The sequence below is a fragment of the Procambarus clarkii genome, chromosome 70 (assembly GCF_040958095.1).
Source record: "Procambarus clarkii isolate CNS0578487 chromosome 70, FALCON_Pclarkii_2.0, whole genome shotgun sequence".
Lineage (NCBI taxonomy): Eukaryota > Metazoa > Arthropoda > Malacostraca > Decapoda > Cambaridae > Procambarus > Procambarus clarkii.
In genome coordinates, this window is record NC_091219.1 from 19,103,909 (window position 1) to 19,130,104 (window position 26,196).

At 40.8% G+C, this 26,196-nt stretch overlaps 2 protein-coding genes across 2 annotated transcripts in view; both read left to right on the plus strand.

The window, feature by feature from the left end:
* The first annotated feature begins 281 nt into the window (after nt 1-281).
* LOC138355975 (ATP-dependent RNA helicase TDRD9-like) lies at nt 282-15,678 on the plus strand. The gene is made up of 8 exons (XM_069311516.1): nt 282-422; nt 515-718; nt 5,574-5,744; nt 6,122-6,270; nt 9,548-9,631; nt 9,988-10,130; nt 13,135-13,301; nt 15,505-15,678. Exons 1-8 carry the CDS (start codon nt 282-284, stop codon nt 15,676-15,678), a joined length of 1,233 nt encoding a protein of 410 aa, XP_069167617.1.
* The window catches only part of LOC123775266 (ATP-dependent RNA helicase TDRD9), a 40,859-nt gene continuing 30,191 nt past the window's right edge, over nt 15,529-26,196 (plus strand). The window contains exons 1-4 of the mRNA XM_045770252.2: nt 15,529-15,670; nt 18,240-18,402; nt 19,693-19,820; nt 25,559-25,768. Coding sequence (XP_045626208.2) covers nt 18,240-18,402; nt 19,693-19,820; nt 25,559-25,768 — 501 coding nt within the window. The 5' untranslated portion in view covers nt 15,529-15,670. The remainder of the gene's footprint in view (nt 15,671-18,239; nt 18,403-19,692; nt 19,821-25,558; nt 25,769-26,196) is intronic.

The window sequence follows — 26,196 nt, forward strand, 5'->3', positions numbered from 1 at the left end:
GATGAAACACGTAATACAAAAATTTGTTTTCAAACTGAACGAGTATATACATTAGTCCGCAGGTGTGCCAGTTGGTGCTCGTTCACGGGTAACTTTGCCGACTTTAGGCTTTGTTGTGGGGAGTCACGGCGGGCCTTTGGACCTTATATGCATATACCCCTGTAGGGAATTCTATTGCGAACACAATGATACCTAAACGAACGACGTAGCACGAGAATTAGGGTGAGAAAACTGAAACGAGTATACACTTTTCGGTGTCGTTGCACGCTCGCTCGCACCGAATGGCACACGACGTCATTTCTGTGGCGCGATGCAAGGAGTGCGATAGTGTTAAAGTGTGTTTGTATTACAACAATTCAGTAATCAACAAACAGACTTCCTTTCCCATGATAATGGAGAAACCAGTTCAGGTTGAGGATTGGGTGCTGACATTTTAAATTACTGCAATTTATTGTAAAATCTTTGAATAATATGTTTGCCATTAATTTACCGTTTCATATTTGTAATGTCTTAGGTTGGATTGGAAAACTGCACAGATTCAGATACACGTATCTCGTATGTCACAACTGAAGTATTAATCCAGAAGCTAATCCATAAACGCAGCCTAGATCAGTACACACACATCATCTTGGATGAAGTTCATGAGAGGGATCACCACACAGACTTTGCTCTTCTAATTGTGAAAAAGCTACTGCGCACCATTTCTCCCAAAGTTAAGGTGAGAAGTCTCTCTTCAGTTTTGTATTTGCCTGAATTTACCAGAGGGCCACTCTCTCTAGTGGCTTGGTGAGGACAGGAAACCAGTGGCTTGTCCTTAATTCCCTCATTTGTCCTGATTTTGTTGAGCCAGATTTTTAAATTTGGCAGCGTTTTGGCATATATGGATTCACTGGGTACTCTGCTTCATGGGGTTATGATTCTATGGGTGAAATAGCATCTGTTTTCCATCTTGCACTGTGGCTTATTGAATGTAAAACATTTGCTCCTTGATTGTGCTACATCTGACCTTTTGAAGTGGTGGTTTAGATCAATATCCTCCAAAAAAGTTCAGTATTTTAAATGTTTCAACTAGATCAACCTTGTAATGTCTGGTTTACAGTGTTGTTAGCCTTGTGGCCCTCAACAATTCCTGGTATGAGTCACTTCTTACATAATTCAGGAAGGATTTTAGTGATATGGCATTGAACTTTTTCTAGAGCAAAGTTTTAGCAAAGTTATCGTGCAATTGTTTATTCTTGATCATTTAGTACAGTAGTATTCTTGTCTTGAAAATATCTTTTTGTGTGGACTTGAAACCTGACACTTAAGTATGATACTAAGACTGACATTTCTTTCAGTGTTGGACAATGTAGCTTAATCATGACTAATTTGGGTTTTGTTTTTTAAGCCAGGGTGATACTGAGATTATGAGCCTGGCAAGAAAAGTGCTTTGCATTAATTCCACTGGAAACTTTTCAGTCAGTCCCTGCAGGGTCATTGAAGATGCAAGGCTTTCTTGGAGCCAGCAAAGTTCATCTTGGAATAATAAAAGTACAATATTTTCCATATAAATTAAAAGCTATGAAGTTCTCTTATTGGATAAAGAGAGGACACCAAACCATGTCTCCAACAAAGATATCACTTCCTGCCCCTATTAATCCTAACCATTAAAAGATGGCAGAACCTCTCATAACAGTTCTCAGTCTGAATACATCTCTCGTTCTTCCAAAGGAAATCCAGAAAGTTGTAAACAGGCAAAGAGAAAAAGAAAGAAAGAAAGAAAGGTATTAGAGAAGCTGATGGGCTCTCCAAAACCTTACACCATCACCAGAATGTAAGCAAATATTGTTGCCACAGACACGATGGTCTTCCAGAAACCTCATGCACAATCTTAGCACTGGACATCAGCAAGAAGGCTTTATAGATAGCAAAGTTGCAAATATCAGTCATTAACAGGTGACTATGAGGCTGAAGGAACCAGGTCTTAAATAAATGTGGATCTTACCAAATGCATTGTATGTAGTTTATTTAAACAAATAAATGGAATAGATTAAGTTTAACAAAAGCATCATCCTGACTAGAAACCTCAAACACCAATTTATTTATCAATGTATAGAGCTCATTATTCCTATAACCAGAAGCAAGAGTGAAGAGAAAAAGAATCGTGAAGATACAATTCTGGGAGAAGAGAGGCAGCTGAAAGTATGGAGATAAATTTACCTGAATTTTCCTAAGGGCCATTATCACTCTAGTGGCCTCGATAAAGATGGGAAGCTGGCAGCTTGTCAAATGTACCCCCCCAATTTGTCTCAATTATTGTATCCAACTTGATCTTGAATTGTAGTAGTGGTTTGGCATTTATGATTTTGATGGATATGCGGTTTCATGGGTTTATAATCCAAAAGTTTTGAGTTTAGAATTTTTTTTTGAACAAAAGGACTGAAATGGAATGAGGCTCAATTGAGTTGTATAAAAGGACAATGAAAGAGATTTAAGCCAACCTTTGAGTCACCTCAGAGCTCCATTTGATTTTTTCATTGATATATATATCATGTTAGTGTGCTTTCTGTGCATCTGATGTGGGAGCGTATGATGGATGAACTATGTTGTCTACACCTGGATACTTGGAGGTCTTATGTGAAACTTGGACTGGCTTCAGGAGGGGCCCTCCAGACTTCTTGTGATTTCAGTAGAAATCCCATTGTATGATTTTTCTCAAGTCAGGGTGGTCCAGTGGTTAGTATCAGTGGCTGGGATTCACTTGGTTGTGGGTTCGAATCACCTCAGAGCTCCAGTTGATTTTCTCACCATTTATTATTATTATTATTATTATTATTATTATTATTATTATTATTATTATTATTATTATTATTATTATTATTATTATTATTATTATTATTATTATTATTATTATTATTATTATTATTATTATTATTATTATTATTATTATTATTATTATTATTATTATTATTATTATTATTATTATTATTATTATTATTATTATTATTATTATTATTATTATTATTATTATTATTATTATTATTATTATTATTATTATTATTATTATTATTATTATTATTATTATTATTATTATTATTATTATTATTATTATTATTATTATTATTATTATTATTATTATTATTATTATTATTATTATTATTATTATTATTATTATTATTATTATTATTATTATTATTATTATTATTATTATTATTATTATTATTATTATTATTATTATTATTATTATTATTATTATTATTATTATTATTATTATTATTATTATTATTATTATTATTATTATTATTATTATTATTATTATTATTATTATTATTATTATTATTATTATTATTATTATTATTATTATTATTATTATTATTATTATTATTATTATTATTATTATTATTATTATTATTATTATTATTATTATTATTATTATTATTATTATTATTATTATTATTATTATTATTATTATTATTATTATTATTATTATTATTATTATTATTATTATTATCATCAAAATTTCACAAATACGCAAGTGTGGATTTTATCCTGTTATTATGTCTGAGATGACAGTACCATTACTAATTCTCATTATCTTTATCATCAATATTAATAATAATGTGTGTTTATTTATTCAAAAGAATGTGTGTACAAAAGAACATGATGGTAATGTGCAATTGTGGGAACAGGTGTTACACATACTAATGAAGCCACTATTATACAAAGTGTTTTGGGCAAAACTTAACATAATTTGGATAACAAAAGAATATAAAATAATATTATGCCTGAAACGCTTTGCGTAATAGTGGCTTTAGGCATTGTATGTACTAGCTATACCTATAAGTCAAACAATCCTTGTAAATATTGTATGTATGTATGTACCTTACCTAAATAAAATTGTATTGTATTGTATTGTATTGTAAAAGTGTGAGGGGGAAGGGGGGTAAATGTTTAATGCTAATCTGAGCTACCTATGTGCTTTAATATACAGTATCTACAAATTTTCTCTCATCTTTTATTTTTTGTTGCTATGTAACTTTTATCATTTTTATAAATTTTGCAAGTATTTACCTACTTAAAATTTTCTTAGCTTAAGGACCTGCCCGAAACGCTGTGCGTACTAGTGGCTTTACAAGAATGTAATTACTATGCTATGTATCCTCACAATCCCAATGTACCTTCTTGTATATATATAAATAAAATAAAATAAAAAAATAAAATAACTAAAAGAGGAGTAAGCTAACAAAATTGACAGGTCAAGATAAAAGACAAATGAGTACAATAAAATGGTGATTACTTAATGATGACAGGCATGAACTATTGCATTATGGAGTCTGTAGTTCTAGTAACAGTATGGTAGTTTTTTAACATTAATAACAGAATTGAAATGCAAAAGTGTAATTTAGAAAAGCTACTGGAACATAACATTGTATAATACTGTACTATAATTACAATACAATTTTATTTAGGTAAGGTACATACATACAATAAATATTTACAAGGATTGTTTAACTTATAGGTATAGCTAGTACATACTTTAATTTAAGTGTAATGAGGTCAACACGAAAAAATAAACAAAGATCATAAACAACATAAATAAGCAACTTTATAAATGAGATGCAATAATTAAACGACAGTGAAGAAGGGACATGCGTGTCAAAATTGTCATAATTGATATGTTTATCTTGCACAGCAACCAGTGGGCAGTGGTGGAAAGGTTACAATCACCCATATTTACTACCTACAGCTAGCAAAATGGGGATATTAGGCAAAAATTAACAATACTGTAGTAGATTATTTTGAATGAAATATTTACACATTTCTTGAACATTTGTTATAGAGTTGTCTCGGAATTTTCAAATTTTTCCGCACTCCATCACATAACGACAGGGTTATCTTGAGGTTATCTTGAGATGATTACAGGGCTTGGCATCCCCGAGGACCGGTCCTGGACCTTTTTGTTACACACACCCCGGAAGCAGCCTGTAGCAGCTGTCTAATTCCCAGGTACCTATTTACTGCTAGGTAAACAGGGGCATGAGGGTGAAAGAAACTCTGCCCATTTGTTTTCACCTCCGCCGAGGATTGAACCTGGAACCTTATGACTACGAATTCTGAGTTCTGTCCACTCAGCCGTCAGGACCCTGCAAATAATTTTGTTGACACAGTTTACATCTGGTTAGGTTTACAGGTAATGCAAATTTCCAGAAGTACTTATAGCCGAGTTTATGCCAAGCAGTAGTAACATCTAGGAGTTTGCTGAATAGACGAGTGAATTATGTAATAGTACAGTACAGGTATAGGGTTAACAAGGCAGAGTGAGATATGTAGTGTTGGAGAATGCCTACCATTTTAGAAACTTCATTTTGTTAGTCTTTGTATATGGCAACTGAAATTTTTGTCAATGTGAGCACACAGGAATTTCCCATCTATACTTTCAGTTTGGGAATTATTTTTTGGTTCCGTTTGATTGTTGGACCTGCTTGTAAGCAGTATGTAACATTTTTTTCAGTGTTATGAACGAATTTATTAGTAGTTAGCCATAAATGGACTTTTCTTAATTTAAGCTTATCTTAAGCTTTGTTTAATTGCAGGTAATTTTGATGTCGGCTACCATTGATGCCTACAAATTCGCCAATTACTTTGCTTCTCCTGCAATGACATCTCCAATATCTGCACCTATTATTTCTGCTGGGAAAACGACTGTCCACAGCATCCTGATCTATTATTTGGATGATCTTAAAGTAATCTGCAATGAAAGACCGGTCAGTATTGTTGACAACTACAAATTGGTTGTATTAATTGAGCTTAATAAATATGAGCAGTATACTGTATAGCAGTTTTACAAGTACATAATACAAATCGTTATTTGCTGTACATAATATTTATCGTGTTAAATATTAACATTTTATTGCAAATGAAAATATAAGTGTCTCTGATACAAGTGATTTTGGTTCATCTATTATTAGATCCTAACATTATTCAGTTGAGTATCCCTAGATACTAAACACCTGGTAAATAGTACCAGGCTATTTACTAACGTGATTTTAGCGAACTATTTGTACTTGAATGATTCACCATATTTGCTGAAAATATAAATTTTTGTATAATCTCTAATAGATGACTATTTAATTTTGTCCAGAATGTTGTACCCAGGCTACCCAGCATATTTCCTGATGACCCGAATATATCGGAGGAAATGTATAAACTGGCCACCGAGATGATTAAGTGCTTTGATATTATCGAGAGGCAAGAGGAAGGTCTTGGTCCTTCAGAATTTGCAAAAAAGAGGTGATTCTTTGGCTTGTATAGTTGTTTGATTTGTGTAACAGAGGTGAGTAAATCATGTACCTTTTATATACAGTATATAATATTGTGTAATATATACTGTATACTGTGTAAATATAATATAATATTAGTATATTTTGGTAGCAGTCTTTCTTGTAGACATGTTGAATATGACCGAAAGGGTAAGATTAATGATTCTAACACGAATCGTCTCAATATTTCTTATGTTTTTCTTCACTGTTGAGGGAAGTTGAAAAATTAACTTTCCAAAGTTCATTTTCACACTTTATTATGAGCAAGACATGCTTGTGGGACATAATAATCCTCATTGCAACTACCAAATTAACATTACCTTACATCAGATTGATGAAGAAAGGGACCTGGGAGTTGTGCAACTTTCAGTGAATGATTGAGTCCAAGTGGAAGCTGCAGTTGGCTAAAGTTGGCAAAAGGCTACCCAAACTCTAGGACTAATAAAGCAAACATTTGACTTAAGGAAAAGGTAGTTCCCTTCATTCTCCAATGGAAGGATCTCACCAGTGACTCCTTAGTTCTGGTACCTAAAAATGACCTTGCAGGGAATGCAGATTCCTGTCCAATGAACTCGGTGGAACTTTAGGAATCTGCAGAATGCTCTGCTTTGAATAGTCTTTCTGGGAGGAGTCCTTTTGGCTTACCCAGAGGTATCTGGGCTGATATGAATGTATTAGACTCCTGGCATCAGTCAAAGCGAACGGAGTTCTTAGGCTTACCTGGGACCACGAGCCAGAACCTGATTCCCCTCAGAGAGGCAATGGCCTATAGAAACCCCCATGTGGTTGGAAACATTCTATGCCTGCCATCAACTGTGCGACACAGTGGTTGCAAGGATCAGGTTGGGTTAGCCACCTGCCACCTGTGGCAGGTGGCTGCAGGTGACGGGTCTCCCAATCCTGAGCACTCCAGTTGCAAACTCTGTGAGCAGGAACTACGGCACGATCTCCCGCACTACATCACTGAATGCCCAGTTATTAGACCTTTCAGACCAGTTGGCATGAGGTACCTGGAGCTTTGCAATTACTTTATTCACTCTCGTATTCTTGAAGATATCCTCACAGTATACCCAAAATTTGCCAGTGCAGGCTATTAAACACATGGCTCTGTATGACTAACCATCCTGCGAGATGGGGACTTGTATTACCACTGCTACCTTATTCAATCTTGTGTTGTTGATATCCTTAAAATGCATCCGGAGTCTGCCAGTGCAGACCGCTTATCACATGCCTCTGTATGACTAACCATCCTGTGTGATGGGGATTTTTTAGCATCACCTAGTTAGCTTTTTTGACACACTACTCCACTTCATATAGTCTAGGGTAGCTGCACTAATGCAGATGTACCTCATATCTTGATAAAAAAAAAAAAATCAACCGGGTCAGGCATCCAAAAAGGTAAGCGCCCCAAAACAAACCTGTATTCTGGTTAAGAAATTGCTACTGAAAGCCGACACTAGTGGACAGGACTCCCCCAAATGAAAACGAGCACGACATCACCACGACGCTGTCTGCACAGCCCCAGTGGGAGCCCCAGACCTCCGTGCCAGCTATCCACGCCTCAGTTCTGTGGTTGATGTGAGGCTGGAAAGGTTATGTGACTGGCTCCCAAATTCCAGTCCTGTGCCTTATGGTGTGGTGCTGGCCTTGATGGTTATCTTGAGGTTATCTTGAGATGATTTCGGGGCTTTTTAGTGTCCCCGCGGCCCAGTCCTCGACCAGGCCTCCACCCCCAGGAAGCAGCTCGTGACAGCTGACTAACTTCCAGGTACCTATTTACTGCTAGGTAACAGGGGCATTCAGGGTGAAAGAAACTTTGCCCATTTGTTTCTGCCTCGTGCGGGAATCGAACCCGCGCCACAGAATTAAGAGTCCTGCGCGCTATCCACCAGGCTACGAGGCTCCTGCCTATGAGCACCATAGCCTGCACCAGGCTATGGTGCTCAAGCCAGGAGTATATTCACAAGTACTCGAGCTGCATGCGCCTAGGGTCACCTTCCTTAGGTGCCCAGTAAGTACTTTGGGCCATCTTCCACAAGTCACCTTGGGGGCTACCTCCGCTAGGTCTTTTGCTGCTCGGTAATTGGCTGCCCTTGGAGTCGGCTGGGGTGCTTCATTCATCCCTGTTGCCTCTGGGTAGGGGGTAGTATTCGTCATTGGTTGAGGCGCTAGGTGTCACCTCTCATATCGGCCGGCTCTGTTTTGCCTCGGTACGTTGTCCTCTTGCAGGATTTTTCTTTTATTTTTGTTTCCTTGCTGGTGAGGGGGGAGGGGGTTCTGTCCCATGGTTTTGGTCTCACCCGATTGTATCTTGGTGGTCCCCTGCTAGGCCCCCCCGTGAGTGTACACGTCCCGGGGGGCGAGGGCCAGCTTTAGCAGTTTTGTTAGTAATGTTGGGTGCTGGTTAGCAGTACCCTGCCTAGGCTTCCCTTAGCATGAGTTCCGTCTGAGGGCCCTGGGAAACCCAGCCAGGGCTTGCGCTTGCCTCAAATTTGCCTTGTGCGAGTTTGAGGGTTGCTCAGTCCCCTTGTCTCCAAGTGATCTTCACCGTTTCTGCCTCCGTCATGCTGCCTGTTGGGTCGGTGACACCTACGACCCAGAGTCCTGCGAGTTTTGTTGCTTGTTTGTGACTCGGTTCACCCGGTTCACTGATGACACTGTTGGGGTGCAGGTGGTGTAGGTGTTGCATGCTCAATTTAGGTTGCTGCAGCGCACTAGGTTGGTTGCTGACCCAGAAGCCCCAAGGCTTCCTTGTGTTGGTTATGGGGACCCGGATTGGGGGGAGGGGGTGTTAGTCGCCTTGACTTTGGCTCAGTCTGCGCCCCCTAGTCTTCCTTTCCCCTTGCTTCCTGCTCCGAAGCGTCTGAGGGTTTCGGAGTCGGGTCAGGGTGTAATTGGTTTGGACCCTCTGTGGTCTCAGGTAATGCCCCTTCCGGGGTGGCGATGGAGGCATTCGAGCCGGTTCCTCCTACCGAAACAGGTGGTGTCTGGGGCGCGGGGGTCTGGGGCTCTCCTTTACCCCTCCCGGGAAGGGGGGGAGCTGCGCAGACAGCGACGTGGTGAGGTTCTGGCTTATGGTCCCTTGTAGGCCTATAACTCCATTCCCTTTGACCGATGCCAGGGTCCAATACATTCATATCAGCCCGGATAGCTCTGGGGAGCCTCCGGGTCTCACCCTGAAAATGGCGTCTCATTACATTGAACACTAGTTTTTTCCTGTTGTACTTGAAGTTTGTTATTTTCCACAGAGGGGCAGTTTTGGCTTTCGTACCTGGGCTGGCAGAGATTGAAAACTACATAGACTTCTTAAATAGAGAGTCTTCAAGATTTCAGTGAGTTTTTCTTGGTAATTTGCATCAATATTTTCCTGGTTATTTAGATTAAATGTGGTAATTTATTTTCAGTTAGATAGTCTAGGATCTTATGAGTTTATGCATATTCTTTTGTTACAGTATAATAAAGCTGTTTAGTATAATTTACAACAAAGTGTGTGTACTAACTTTGTAATATGCTTGGGTATACCTGGTCTAGAGGAGGGCAGGGGGGCTCAATAAGCCTAATAAGCTTCCTGTCCATAACAGTGGGTACCATAATAAAGCAATCTTTAAGCTATGAATAATAATGTCCCTTGGAAGCAAAGCCTGCTGGTTTGTCTTGAATATTTTTCCATGACTTATAAATCCTTCAGATGGCAGCTGTTTCCTCTTCATTCTACCATTACACGAGAAGAGCAGCAGTTGGTGTTCGCTGTCCCACCATTGGGCTTTCGAAAAGTTATTATATCGACAAATATTGCTGAAAGCTCCATAACTGTTCCTGATATAAAGTATGGTTAGTAAGTGTGTTCATGCATTAAGTTTGTTCACTAAAAGACTGAAATTTGGTAGAGTTGTGTACCTCTTTTTAGTTCATTGTATTTAGCAATCATGTTCACCTACACAATGTTCATGTTCACACAAAAAAGGTGACACCCCTAGTGTCAGCACCTGCATCAGAGGAGCTGCAGGATATTTCACATCCTGGAGCTCTCATCCTGTAACTGCAATAAGGTAATTACGTTTTTTTTACTTCTATCGAGATCCCTCCCTCCCCAAGGCTGAATTATTGACCCCGCCCAGGATGCATCCCCACAACAAGCTGACTAACTCCAGAGTACCCACCCACTGCTAGGTGAACAGAGGCATTAGGTGAAAGGAAATGTGGCCAACTATTTCTGTCCCGCCCAAGATTCGAACCCGGAATTCTCTATTGTGCATAGAGAATGAACCCGATTGTACTACTTGGACCCTTCGACCCTAAATATGACAGGTGTGCTATACTTAGTTGTGCCATGAGAAGAACTAGACTGTTTTCTAAAAAAAAGTGCCGGACCAACCGGGCTGTGGTGGGTATGTGGGCCTGCGGGCCGCTCCAAGCAACAGCCTGATGGACCAAACTCTCACCAGTCAAGCTTGGCCTCGAGTCGGGCTTGGGGAGTAGAAGAACTCCCAGAACCATCAAGCAGGTAAGCTATCGTCACAAGGAGTTGAGCAGGGAAGGCCAACAAGAGACTGGGTTCAAAATCTTGGGTTCATTTATACCGACATCTTTATCTGCCAAGACAGCATTCCCTTTCCTAGCCATCAAATGTAATGTCATATCTGGCCAACCAAAGGATACTATCACAGCCATCAACATTGCTGGAACTCTGCCAAACCTGAAATAGCAGTCACATGACCAATCCAGCTTGCAACAACATTAATAATAAGATAAAGCAACTTGTGGAAATAGTTTAAAATTCAGACTAAATCATGGAAAATTTCAGTATATGAATATATGAACAAAACTAGAAAATTGTGTAGCAAGTTACTTATTATTATTGCCTAGTGGGAGTGTTTGCAGACCTCCCTTCTGCACTGTGAAGTGAAGGTTGTCCTAGCCTGGCTGTTGTTTGGCAAGAAGTGAAGTGTCAAAAAAAATGAAAATGTGAATTTGAATCAACATAATTGCTCAAATATTTGCCAAAAATTGCATTTATTGAAATTGTAAATGAAGTTTTCTGTGGAGAGTCCCCCTTCAGCTTCCCTGGAGCTATCGGGCTAATATGCGAATCATTAGACCAGGGCATTAGTCTATGGAGTTCAGCCTACCGGGGACCACGCGTCAGAACCTGGCCTCCTCAGAGAGGCGCAGGGAGCAATGGTCCTGGAAAACTGCCCCTGTGGTTGGAGGTTTTCCTTATCAGCCATCGACTGGGATTAGGCACCCAGAAATGCATAACAAAACAGACCCCACATGGTAAGAAAATTGCAACTGAAAACCGAACATTGAGGCAGAACTCCCTCCAATCCCAAGGAAACAAGCAAACGTCACACTCCATCGCCGTGTCACTCATCCAAGCAGCCCCCCCTAATCCCCCCCACAGGGAGGGGGAGCCCCAAACCCCTCACCCCCCCCGCCACCTGTGCCGGCGAACCAGCCACTCCAGTTCGTCAGCTAATGAGAACCGGGGCGGATATCTTCTCTAGCCTCGCTTTCCAAGCAGTGTTTGCCTTCGGGGGTGTCCTCTGTGGTGTCTCGTGTGGTGGTCAGGTATCCTTGAGTAACAGAGCTGCATGTGCTCAGAGGGCTCTCCTTCCCTAAGTGCCCTGTGAGTACCCTTGCATGTTAGGGATCTCTTCCCTGGTGCATTTGGGAACCAATTCCATAGGGGTTTTTACTGCTCAGCACTTACCCCACCCTTGGAGCCAGCTGGGATTTTGTGGCCCATGTTTGGCCTTGGGCGCCTGACAGCTGAGTGGACAGCGTTTTCGATTCGTAGTCCTGAGGTTCCGGGTTCGATCCCCGGTGGAGGCAGAGACAAATGGGCAAAAAGTTCTTTCCCCCTGATGCTCTTGTTACCTAGCAGGTAAATAGGTACCTGGGAGTTGCAGCTGCAACGGGCTGCTTCCTGGTGGGGTGTGTAACAAAAAAGGAGTCCTGGTCGAGGACCAGACCGCGGGGACACTAAGCCCCGAAATCATCTCAAGATAACCTCAAGATTGGGTAGGATTTTTATCATGCTGGTTGGGTCATCAAGGTGTTGTGCAGCCTGCCTTCCTATGCTGTGGCCGGTTCCTGTTTCCTCTGGGAACATTGTACCCTTGCAGGGTTTTTCTTTCGTTTTCCTTGCCTGATGGGGGTCTGCCTGGTGTGGCTATAATTCCACTTATAATATATTGGTTGCCCTTCATTAGGCCTCAGTAATTGTACCTGTACATGTCATAGGGGTTTCAGTGTTTTGATCCCCCCCCCGGACCTCCCCATGTTAGCTTTGGGTCTTAACTGATTAGCAACGCCTTGCCCCGGCTTCCCGTAGCAGTCATCCTATGGACCCTGGAAAACCCTGTCGGGGCTCGGTGGACCTATGGATGCGTCTTCAGAGTTCCAGCCCTACCTCGTGCGGGTTTAAAAGTTGCTGTGTGCCCTTGTCTCTGGGTGACAGTCATCGCTTTTGCCTCCTGTTGCTGCCTGCTGCCTGTTGGGTCAAAGACACCTTTAACCAGGAGTCTTGCAAGTCGTGTTCTCTACTTGTTCTCCAGTTCTATTCTGGTGGCATTACTGTTAGGGTACAGGTAGTATCCACTTGCATGATAGGTTTAGGTTGCTGCAATGTGCTAGGTTGGTTTACCACCCGGATGCACCGCAGCTGTTTATTTTGCTGATACCAAGTCTATGTAGTCAGACTTTTATTTACCCTTGAGAGTTTTATTTAGTTCATTTTTAATTTGGTTTAAGTATACTGTACTATATTGATTTCCAAAACAAAACAAACACTTTTTACAATTATATAATTGACAAAGAATATTTCTTTCAGTGATTGACTTTTGCCTCACCAAAGTACTGATCTGTGATGTAGTTACTAACTATACTTCACTGAAGCGAACATGGGCATCACAAGCTTCTTGTACACAGAGAGCAGGAAGATGTGGACGTGTCTCCTCGGGCAGAGTTTATCGTCTAGTACCACAAGCATTTTTCAAGGTTAGTATAATATAGTGAGACTGAACCTAAAGATTGTGTGTGGTTAAACCACACGTCTGATCTGGAACCCAATTAACATTATCGCACTCTGTTGCCTCCCTCCGTAGTCACTCGTTTTTCTCTTTGAGGCGTCTCGGGTGACTCGGTCTCATGTCACTCATTAAAATTGTTAAAAATTTTAATTTTATCCGATCAATCTGGGAATGGTTTCAAAATGAGCGCCTTTAGATTGCGCACAATTTGATACCAAAATGAAAGACGTAACACGAAAATTGATGTCAGAACACTGAAAAGATATAAATAATTTTGTGGTGATGAATGTCCAAAAGCGTCCAAAAGTTGAAATATTTGTTAAAATTTCATTTATTGTTCTATTATTATGGAACTTGTTTTAAAATACGCGCCTTTGTTTTGCGAACAATTTGATACCAAAATGAAACACAACCCAAATTTGTTATCAAACTGAACGAGTACTGTATATACATTAGTCTGCAAGTGCGCCAATTGGTGCTCGTTCACGGGTAACTTGGCCGATCTTTGGCTTTGCTGTGGGGAGTCACGCCGGAGTTTTAGACCTTGTATGCATAACCCCTGTAGAGAATTCTATTGCGAACACAATACTAAAACGAACGACGTAGCACGAGAATTAAGGTCGGAAACTGAAATGAGTTCAGGTATGCAATTATTTATGCATACCATTTTGCATGCATATTTATACATATCATTATGCAATTATTGTCCAGCCTGCAATTATTTCTCTTTCCTCTTAGAAATCCTCACCAGAACAAGGTCAAACACTACATGAATCCATCCACCTCTCAAACATATATTGTTGCCCTCACAGCCCTCTGTATCTCATCTGGAAGATCAGCTACTCTTACTACACATGAAGTCTTTTCTATGGTGATTGATCTTCCTGGGACAATCCATCAGCGAGTCCTCGAATTAAGTAGATCCTCTTGCAGCTTCTCCTATCACTGCTACATCACTTAATGATGAATCGGGTGCACCATGTACCACTGCTACATCCTCTCTGGATGCACCACATCACTCATACATGAACCTGTAATTCCATTACCACAAAATAATAAACTATATCATCCCATCAAAACACAAATAACATTCATTAAGTAAAATCCTCCTTACAATTGTACATTCCATGCCCTGGCCTTTACTGTTGGGGTACTTCCCTACCTGGACGAATCCACACTGAAAATCTTCTTCTGCCGGGGGGCCCTTCCCCTAAGTTAGCCTCTGACCCCGGCTGAGCGAGCATTCGTTGCTTCCGCCTTCATAATATCAATTCGCCTTAAACTCATTATATCACTTCATTATCTCCACAAACTTTATAACCTACATTCATAAACACTATACAAGATTGCTGGGCACATGATCTCACTGCAACAATCAACATACAGCAGTTTACTAGGCTCTTGCTGCAAAATATGGAGATGGCATCACTCGCCACACAACATCCAAATATGGCGCTCTGCTAAGTCACCCCATACAATTTTTTTTTTTTTTTTTTTTTTTTTTTTTTTTTTACTGCCACTGATCGGCTCCTCTCAATCTTGACTTGTGTGAAAAAGGTCACGGGACAGGTACCAATCTGGTACACCTGCCCGACAAATCCTCTTGTAGGATTCACTACCGTGGTTCTCCAGGGCACGACAACTGAATTGGCTTCAGGTTGCCCCTACTCTTTGCCACTATTTAAGAGATGCGTCACCACTCACCCTCCCACAGCTTCCTCATGCTTCACTCACAAAGCTCCTCACACATTCTTCTCCATAAGACACGCATATCTTTCTTCCTCTGGAGCGACGACGTGCATCCTTCTCTTCAGACTTCCTAATGGTAAGTGACATCACTTCATAATACAGTACTATTTGTGGAAAGAGTAAATCTGTGATTAAAGGAGCAACTGAATACCTTGCTCAGAAAGCAGTTTTTCAGCAAACACTGGGTAAATGTTTTTGTTTAATATGTAAGTTGATAATTTTTTTTTTCAGTGAAAATTACTTGTAATGGCTTATCTGTTACGCATGGAAATCTGTTCTAAATTCTTGCCTTGAATATAAACTAAACAAATTACAAGGATAAAATTAACCTTGCAGTGAGGCTTTAGTTGCTTGGGGTATGCAAAAGATGTGGGGTTAGGTTTAATCTTTAATAGTAAGCATGTACAGTAATCATCTTTCAGACGCTTCCATCATATATTACGCCTGAGCTGTGCCGCATCCCTCTGAGTCAGGTGATACTGAAGACGAAGATTCTTAATATGGGTGAACCCCATTCTCTCCTGGCTTTGGCTCTTGATCCTCCAAATATGGCAGGATATATACAGAACTATTCTAATACTGAAGCAGGCAAGTGAATGTCACGCATACCCAAGTGAACTGCATGTACAGTGACCCCAGTAAACATGTGTAATGTATTATGATCATTTGTCTTTTGTTTGACAAGATGGATTGATGACCTGGGTAAGCAATTGCAGAAGTAATTTTGTCAGATTTTTCAGGTACATTTTAATGAACGTTTTTTTCCTATCCATTAAATTTTTTCATGTATGCATTTTTTTTTTATTTTTTTTTTATATCAAGCAAACCCTATAACCCCCCCTCCCCCCATTCCCTCCCTCACAGTTGTACCTTGAGGCAAGTATTGTGCCTGCCTAGGATGATAAAACTATAGTCGGGCAAAAAGGACTTGTGCCCCATGGAGACCATGCACCTATTTGAATCATTTTACTTTCTCAATTGGAGAGGGACAATGGAAGATAACGCTGCATCCACCGCCAAAGAGACTGCTGGTTTTGACAAGACAGGGCAAATATATAAACTTCTTTCTTCAAGAAATGACTGGAAAACACAAGAAACTTATCTATCCAGTCTCACTTCTATTTGGAGATAGAAAACCCCAAATATGGAATTTCAATTCTAGAACCACAAAAAGTTGTCCTACTCACTAACAAAAAATACAGAACAGACCCAATGCTTAATTTTTATGCACAGCATAAAAATGGTGTATAAACTCCTATACACCATTTTTAGACATGTACTACGTTTCATCTCGTGTAGTACATATCATCTCTTATCTTGAGGTGATCTTGATGATTTCGGGGCTTAGCGTCCCCGCGGCCCAGTCCTCAACCAGGCTTCCTTTTTGTTACACACCCCTAGGAAGCAGCCCGTAGCAGCTGTCTAACTCCCAGGTACCTATTTACTGCTAGGTGAACAGGAGCATCAGGGTGAAAGAAACTGCCCATTTGTTTCCACCTCCATAGGGAATTGAACCCGGAACTTCAAAACTAGGAATTCCTGAGTGCTGTTCACTCGGCTATCAGACCCCGAGTCGATAATTATCAAGGTAGATTATGTAGTACATTATCATAAAGGCAAGGTTGGGGGGGGGGGGCTCGGGCAGGGGGACCTTGGACAAGCAGTCACCTTCCTGTCCTCGTCGAGGCAACTAGGGACTGTGACCCCTCGGGTAAATAAAGTTAACATGTATTTAGTACACTAGTCTTAGGAGAGGTTAGGGAAAGTTGTTGCCTTATGTATAGTATAAATGGAGAGGGAGGCAACTATAAAGACCTGAATGGCCATGAGACACAGCCTCGTACCTTTTAAGTGCACATATACAAAATAATGTCAGGAGCACATGCAATGTTTGCAGACATATAAGAATGAACTTTCAGAAAACCATCAAATAATCCTTCATTACGCTAGGCCAGTCCACATGTGTATGGCACCAACAATAAATCCACTCATGGTAGGGGCCGGAAATTATTTGGTTCAGGGATTTGCCACAAGGGGTGACACCATAAATACAAGATCTAAGTTAAGAGGAGAGACAGAATTGCATACCTTGTCTATAACTCTTTCTCTGTATATATTTTGAAATGTATGCATATTGGAAGAGAGTGTATTTTTTAAATTTGCATTCTATTGCTTTTATTGTACTGTAATAATAATAAATGGTAATAAAATACTGGGGGTGAACAATATGGAAGGAAATGCAGAATAGAACCAGTGTAAAGCAGAGGTGCCATACACACATTGGAGAACACTGTACAAACATCAAAGGTCCACAGTTGTTCAACATACTCCCAGCGAGCATGAGAAATATTGCTGGAACAAATGTGTAAATCTTTAAAAGAGAGAGAACTGGCTAGTTTTCTTCAAGAAGTGCCGGACCAACCGGGCTGTGGTGGATATGTGGGCTTGCAGGCCACTCCAAGCAACAGCCTGTTGGGCCAAGTTCTCAAAAATCAAGCCTGGCCGGGCTTGAGGAGTAGAAGAACTCCCAGAACCCCATCCAGGTACAATTGATAATGATGAAGAAATGACCTAATACTTGTGTAAGCGTGTTAAGTCAAATCATTTGGATGAACCCATATCCTTTGCTTCTCAATAATAATAATAATACTGTATAATAATACTGTAATAATAATAATAATAATAATGAACAAATCCACAGACGCCTTGATGAGGGTTCGAACCTGTGTGTCAAGTGTTCCCAGATGCACCTTAATCAACTGTACCACGACATGGCCAAATTACAAGGATAATACTGTACTGTATCATTGATAATTTTTACCATGTTGTGGTACAATTGACTAAGGCGCGTCTGTGAACATTCAGCGCGTCGGTTCGAACCCTTATCAAGGCCCCTGTGGATTTGTACATTTCATATATCACATTATTGTGATTTGTGTGTTGTAATAATAATAATTTATACAAAATTCTAGAGGCTCTTGTAACAATGGCTGCATAGTAGGTATTTCTAATTTTTATAAAGCCTATAGTCTCGTACCATATTGGGCAAGGTGATTTATGGGGTGTAGAAGCAAGGAATGCCTCCCATGAATGGCTGTGATTTGAACTGTAAATAAAAAACTCTATATAATAAAGTGACACGTTCAATATTCCTCAGATGGGTGCTCTTGGTGTTAAATCCCATGGCCGAGTGTCTTCTTTTGATGGTGATTTAACTTACTTGGGCAAAGTGGTGGCACGTCTACCTGTGGATCCTTTCCTTGGAAAGCTCATAGTCATGGGTTATCTATTTGGCTGCCTCAGGGAATGTGTTATTATTGGTAAGTCAAGAACTGTTTTGTTGAGGCAAATTATCTCCAACTTAAGCCTTCTTTTTTTGTTGTTTTCATTGTCACTATTGTAGATATATTGTTGTTACTGATGATAATGTGAGGAAAGATGTCACGTTCTAGGCAGTAAAGGGATTAGCTTCAGTACCTTTATAAGGTATGGGAACTATCAGAGGAAAGCTCCAAGCCATTAGACTATATAGCACTTAGAAGGGGTCAGGATAAGGATTTGGGATGAGATGGGGGGGATAATGCCCAACCCCTTGAATATTCGGGGATTGAATGCCGACCTGCATGAAGCGAGACCGTCACTCTACCGTCCAGCCCATGTGACTGGGGTAGTACCTTTAGAAGTACTACTGTAATTACATGGTGAAATAAATTTGTTACTCTTTAATGGTTTCTCTGGTCAGAAGTCTTGAGTGTATTGCTGTCTGGGTGAACCATACGAGTGCATAGCTCATGAAGCAACCGAGGGGGTTAGTTGACTTGGTGGATGTTGCACATTGATAACATACCTGTAATATAGTACTAACTAGAAGATTTCACCATGGACTGTTTTTCTAGAGTATTTATCCAATATTGAAGCATGTTTTATATTGATTGTTGACCAGACCACACACTAGAAATTGAAGGGACGACGACGTTTCCGTCCGTCCTGGACCATTCTCGTCATGTCCCTTCGTCGTCGTCCCTTCAATTTCTAGTGTGTGGTCTGGTCAACATACTTCAGCCACATTATTGTGACTCATCGCCTGCACATTTTTTTTTTTTTTTTTTTTTTTTTTGAGATATATACAAGAGTTGTTACATTCTTGTACAGCCACTAGTACGCGTAGCGTTTCGGGCAGGTCCTTAATCCTATGGTCCCTGGAATACGATCCCCTGCCGCGAAGAATCGTTTTTTCATCCAAGTACACATTTTACTGTTGCGTTAAACAGAGGCTACAGTTAAGGAATTGCGCCCAGTAAATCCTCCCTGGCCAGGATACGAACCCATGACATAGCGCTCGCGGAACGCCAGGCGAGTGTCTTACCACTGCACCACGGAGACTGGTAAAGTCTCATGTTTTATATGTTTGATATTTTGGGTGTTGTATGAAAGCATTTTGAATTTAAATTGAGGCAGGAAATGGGTAGTCAAGGTACAAGGTCTGATTATGAAGCTGTTAATACCTGTTTTGATGTGCACTACTGTTACTCTAACTTTCTATAAATGATTAAATAAACTTAAAGGGTTTCCTTTTGTTAATTTGTATACAGTATTTAATTCTTTTACAGCTGCTGGTCTGTCTTTAAAAAACATCCATTCACGGCCATTCCAAGACGAGCTGAATGCTTACCTTTCTAAAGTGTCTTGGTCTTATGGAACCTTCTCAGATTGTCTTGCTGTTCTCAACGTATATGATGTAAGGATAATTATCTATAATTGCTTCTGTTTATTTCTACATAATGCAAGAAGTTGCAGAATTTTCCAAATTATTTTGCTAGTCTTAATATTTTTTCACAACAAATGCCAAGAGTGTCAATAATAAAAACATAAATTGTCAACCACGCTATTGTGGAAATAAACATTTCATTCACTTGGGCACTAGGAAACTCGAACCGCTGACCCCATGGATGTTAGGCAGAAGTTATTCCACTGTACAGTAAGTATTGAGACAAACTACAATACAAAAGATTTCAGAGGTAATAATCCGCTGCCCACCTGAAATTTTATACTTTCGCCTGCTGCTGCAAAGTACATAGGAAAAAGTGACCCATGCCAATCTTTCATATTGTAACCATCTCATAGTACAGTGGAAGAGCTTCTGCTTCACACCCGTGGGGTCGGTGGTTCAAGTCTCCTGGTACCTACCATAAGTGAATGAAATAAAAACATGTTCAATTATACCTGCTTATGACCCTTGTTAATGAAGTTGTTAAAACTAAATCGAACGAAGGATGTACAGTTATGTAGAATATTTTCCTAATTATATATGCGATTGCATTGCGAGGAGAATAGCAGACTAGTAAATCAATAATTTACCAAAATAAACAGACTGTAATTAAATCACTAACAGATTTATTGATGCAGCATTGTAATGGAATGACAAAACACCATTGATTGATGAGAGCAACCAGGAGAGTGCATGAAGGTGTGTGTTTACTGATGGATGATCCTGAAGGGTTTAAAAAATTAAGGCAGTGAAGTATATATGCAGGACAAAACATGGTTTGCATTCACTTAGACCAAGTTTATGTATCAGTAAATTCAGTAAATTTTTCTTTGTAAGATTTAATATATTAGTTTCGACCATTTAAACCGAGAATACTGGTATGTAATTAAATTTACAATATTATTGAATTAAAAACAAATTAGATGTTAATCCTGACCCATGTCTCTTAAAGATCCAATGTAGCTCTCACAAGGGGCAACAGCTTCAAGCTTATAAAGTCACAATGTAGGACAGAAAGTAGATACTTTTTCACCAATAGGGATCCATTGCAATGCCTACCAGCAGAAGATTTAACTGCTAAAGTCTGTACATTCATCCTATTCTTACCTTATTCTTACCTTCATCCTATCCTTACCTTATTCTTACTTTATTCTTACCATCTCTTACCTGTTTCACATACTTGATAATGGTCCAGGACTGACCGAAATGTTGTTGCTTCTCCATCTTCCGAGTTATGGTTTGGTTGTCTACACAGTACTTCAGTTTAAAATTTGATTGGAAAAAATACACAAGAATATTGGGAGACCTTTGTTAACCCGGTCCCCATTGAGGCCCTAGAGATGGTGGCCCTCTGGTAAACTTAGGTAAACAATGAGCAATAGTGGAAGATAACAGATCACCAGCATTTGAATGAGTAATAGATGCTCAGGTCTAGAATATGGCTTTAGACACATTTAAGAATAATTTGGCAAGCTCAGCAAATTAGCAGACCAGAAGGATTGCAGTTGCTAAAGTTGGAGAATGGCGAGCAAAGGAGCAATGAAAAAGGAACCGAGGATGAAAGAACAGAGGTACCACAAGGGAATCTTGAGTATTCTGCAGAAAATGCAAACAGCAGCCACTGGACTGTTCTGGCCTCACTTAACCAGTAATTGGATTCTTTACTTATCAAACTGTGTATAGGGCCTTAGTGCCTTTTCTTACTCAATCCCACCCCAAGTCATAGGCAAGTTAAGAACTGGCAATAATACTCAATCTAAAAGAAAAGGGAGGTAAATAACACTAAACAGAACCATCACCAAATGTACTTCTTAAATAATATATATATATATATATATATATATATATATATATATATATATATATATATATATATATATATATATATATATATATATATATAATATATATATAATATATATATAATATATATATAATATATATATAATATATATATAATATATATATATATATATATAATATATATAATATATATAATATATATATATATATATATATATATATATATATATATATATATATATATATATATATATATATATATACAGAGCACCACTTGGTTTCCGAACCCCTTGGGGACGAGACCCGTCGGTTAACATGTAAGTTCGTATACGAGAAATAGAGGGGAAAAAATAAACTAGAAATGTAAAAAGAAATTTTTCCGAAAAATTTATGAAAAAAACTCTAGGGGGAAAAATCGTCAGGTTCATGGCGTAAATGCGACCGTGTTTTGTTTGTACTCATCAATAAGTGAAGTCCTGATCCGCTTTATAAAAGTCCTTAATTGTTCCTAACTGATTATTAAGACGTCTGGCAAACATCCTCTGGATGTTTCCTGCCAGCCTGCAGGCACATCCTGCCTAAAATATACGATGATGTACTGTACATTTAAGAAACAAATCTGGGTCACAGGTCTGTGGAGTGTGGTTAGGCTTACGGAGTCAGCCGGTCCCTCCCCCACCACCAACACACCTCTCCATCTCCCCCCACCACCGACACACCCCCCCCTCTCCCCCCCACCACCGACACACCACCCCCACCCCCCACCCCAAACCCATACACACACACACACACTCTCAAAGGTCACGTGGTTCACAGTTCACTTCAACACCCATATATCGCTTCCTGCCTGCCTGCCTCCTTCCCAGCCTGCCAGCCTGCCTGCCTCCTTCCCAGCCTGCCAGCCTGCTTCCTTCCCAGCCTGCCTCCTTCCCAGCCTGCCAGCCTGCCTCCCTCCCAGCCTGCCTCCTTCCCAGCCTGCCAGCCTGCCTCCTTCCCAGCCTGCCAGCCTGCCTCCTTCCCAGCCTGCCAGCCTGCCTCCTTCCCAGCCTGCCTCCTTCCCAGCCTGCCAGCCTGCCTCCTTCCCAGCATGCCAGCCTGCTTCCTTCCCAGCCTGCCTCCTTCCCAGCCTGCCTGTTTGCCTCCTTCCCAGCCTGCCTCCTTCCCAGCCTGCCAGCCTGCTTCCTTCCCAGCCTGCCTCCTTCCCAGCCTGCCTCCTTCCCAGCCTGCCTCCTTCCCAGCCTGCCTCCCTCCCAGCCTGCCTCCCTCCCAGCCTGCCTCCTTCCCAGCCTGCCTCCTTCCCAGCCTGCCAGCCTGCCTCCTTCCCAGCCTGCCAGCCTGCTTCCTTCCCAGCCTGCCTCCTTCCCAGCCTGCCAGCCTGCCTCCTTCCCAGCCTGCCAGCCAGCCTGCCTGCCTGCCAGCCTGCTTCCTTTCCAGCCAGCCTGCCTCCCCCCCTGCCATCATGCTAACGGGTAGTGTGTGTTAGGCTTATCTTCGGGAATGAGCCGGTCTCACCCCCACCACCAACAAACCACCCGCCCCCCCTACATCCCATCTCTCAAGGTCACGCGGTTCAACCGCGTGACTACCACTCACTCCCTGCCTGCAAGCTAGCCTGCCTGCCTGCCTGCCTGTGCCTGCCAGCCTGCCTTTCCCTCCCTAATTCTCACTACTTCCATCCCTTCCTGCCTACCTCCTAGCATCTCTCCCTACCTCCCCCTCCCTCTTAGCATCTCTCCCTACCTCCTAACATCTCTCCATACCTCCCCCTCCCTCCTAGCATCTCTCTCCCCCCCTCTCTCACTGATTCTCCCCCCCCCCTCATTCATACTGCCTCCCACCTCAGCTCCATCGTCCATCCACCTACCAGTCAGCCATCACTGACGCAATGCGTGCATTTGGAGCCAACATGGTGCACAGATGTTTCTTGATTGTGCAGATATGTAAAACAAAAGCACAGAATGAACATTCCAGCCTTATGGCAATTCAAAATAATAGGAATAATAGGCCGTGAATCTGTGAAGTCACAGTGGGCAAACTGGACCATCGCCCACCCACCACCACAAGCCGGCGTGACGCTTGGTGGACCCCTTCCTACCCGAACTTTGTTCGGGTAGCATGACTCCCCAATCCCAATCGGGAAACTGGAAGTTTCGGATAACTAAAGTTCGGAAACCAAGTGGTGCTCTGTATATATATATATATATATATATATATATACACACACACACACACACACACACACACACACACACACACACACACACGCGTACGTACGTACGTATATGACATAACGTTGCAGGTGTCACTTTTGCACAGGACAATAAAACTTCTACAATCTTTTTCCAACAAGCCCACTTCTATCTTCTATTGTACACCACTTTAAGATTCACTCTGAGTCTGTATTCTATGGTCCTCATGCCGGCGAGTTCACCTTACTCTGTAAATCATGGGTCAGTCCTATACAGTATCGTCTCGGTGCCAAAACACCACTTCTACTCTGCAGCAACACACTGTCAGGAGTCTCCAGCAACACGCTGGCAGGGGTCTCCAGCAACACGCTGGCAGGGGTCTCCAGCAACACGCTGGCAGGGGTCTCCAGCAACACGCTGGCAGGGGTCTCCAGCAACACGCTGGCAGGGGTCTCCAGCAACACGCTGGCAGGAGTCTCCAGCAACACGCTGGCAGGGGTCTCCAGCAACACACTGTCAGGAGTCTCCAGCAACACGCTGGCAGGGGTCTCCAGCAACACGCTGGTAGGGGTCTCCAGCAACACGCTGGCAGGGGTCTCCAGCAACACGCTGGCAGGGGTCTTCAGCAACACGCTGGCAGGCCTATAACATGCATTAACAAACGGACATTGATTCCATCTTGTAACTCAACTTGACCATCCTGGGGTACGTCAGTCCAATCACCAATACTTCAAGTATCATATCACGTACAAATCAGTCTGCACTGAATTGGCCACTTGTATCCACCGAAACACGTCTTACGTTCAGGACTGCCCTGGGTGAAGTGATTAATAAGAAAGACACTACACAGGGGACGATATGATCACAGCCTTCCACCGGGAAACAAGAATTGGGGTCGGGTGTGCTCAACAGATGGCATTGACATCGTCACACCTCCCCTCCTAAAAGAATAGAGGTCGGGTGCACTCAACAGATGGTACGAGTAACATTATGATAACCAAGCCGCTAAGCCCAAAGAACTTCATAAAAAAATAGCGCATGTAGCATTAAAGGAAGAAGGTATCTGCAACCAATGAACCTGGAGGTCTTCCACATGGCTGCCAAAGACAAGTTGAAACCAGGTGCCAGCTGGAAACAAAACAGATATCACTGAAACTGTGACTAGAAACTAGGAAGACAACAACTGCTGGAAATTCAGATGGCTCAGGAGGAACAAGAGTGGTTGAAGAGGACAGAATGGTCACTTGTTGGTGGATTGAGTTACACTATTCTCCTTATCCCAGCTATGTAATGACTATTTACAAAGACTTGGTCAACTAGACTATGGTGTGCAAACTGTGTTTTGGGTGAATTTCAAGCTCTGATATGTGGAGCGAGTAAGGAACTTCCTATGAAAAAGGAGTGTTTTGTTTCTACTTCATGCCCATATATTTTCTTTTGACTTCCATACAGTTGTTACAATGACTTGATGTCGTGTGAATAATGTTACCTATTGTGTTAATTTTCAGCCTCATAGACCTACTGTGGCAGTTTTTAGAATTACATATCAGATTTTTATTGTATTATAATTGTGTATATATATATATATATATATATATATTTTTAAGTATTTTACAATTTTGTATTGCTGGATATAATGGCATATGTTACAAATTATGAAGTTTTCTGTGTGTTACTATGGTGTAGTATTAATTCTGACAGCAGTGTTTTACTTAGCTTTGGCAGGGTATGAAAATAAGGGGAGAGTTTTTGCGTCCAGATAGCAAAAATGAGAAAAACTGGGCTAGACACAGTTATGTGCAGCTCAGTGTCCTTCAGGAAGTGCATTGTTTAGTGAAAGAATTAACACATCGTTTGGAGGCACTCAAAATCACTGCTGGATGTCTGCATAATACATCCAGAAATGACCAAACATTCATTCTCAAGGTGAGAGTTTACAAAATTATTCTAAATCTTGTGAAGAATGTAGTCATTAATATTTTTGTATTAATTGTCATTTAAGTACTGATTTTATTATGGAAGGATTTGTTGCTTGTTTGAGCAAGCACCACACCAGAAATAAATACAGTTTTGATATTCCTAGAGTACGACTTAATCAAACTAGAAATGCTCTACAAATCAAGGGACCCAGATTGTGGAATGACCTTCCCAACCATGTTAAAGACTGTACCTCTCTCAACCAGTTTAAGATAAAAACGAAGGTATACCTAATAAATTCCCTGTAACCTACCTTACCCCTCTATTGTCAACCAATGTCTGTTTTTTTTAAAGAGCGCTGTTTGTCGACAGAATTGTATTTGTGCTGCTTTTTCAGCTATGTTTTCATTCCATGTTTTCATTTTACTCTTTATGCT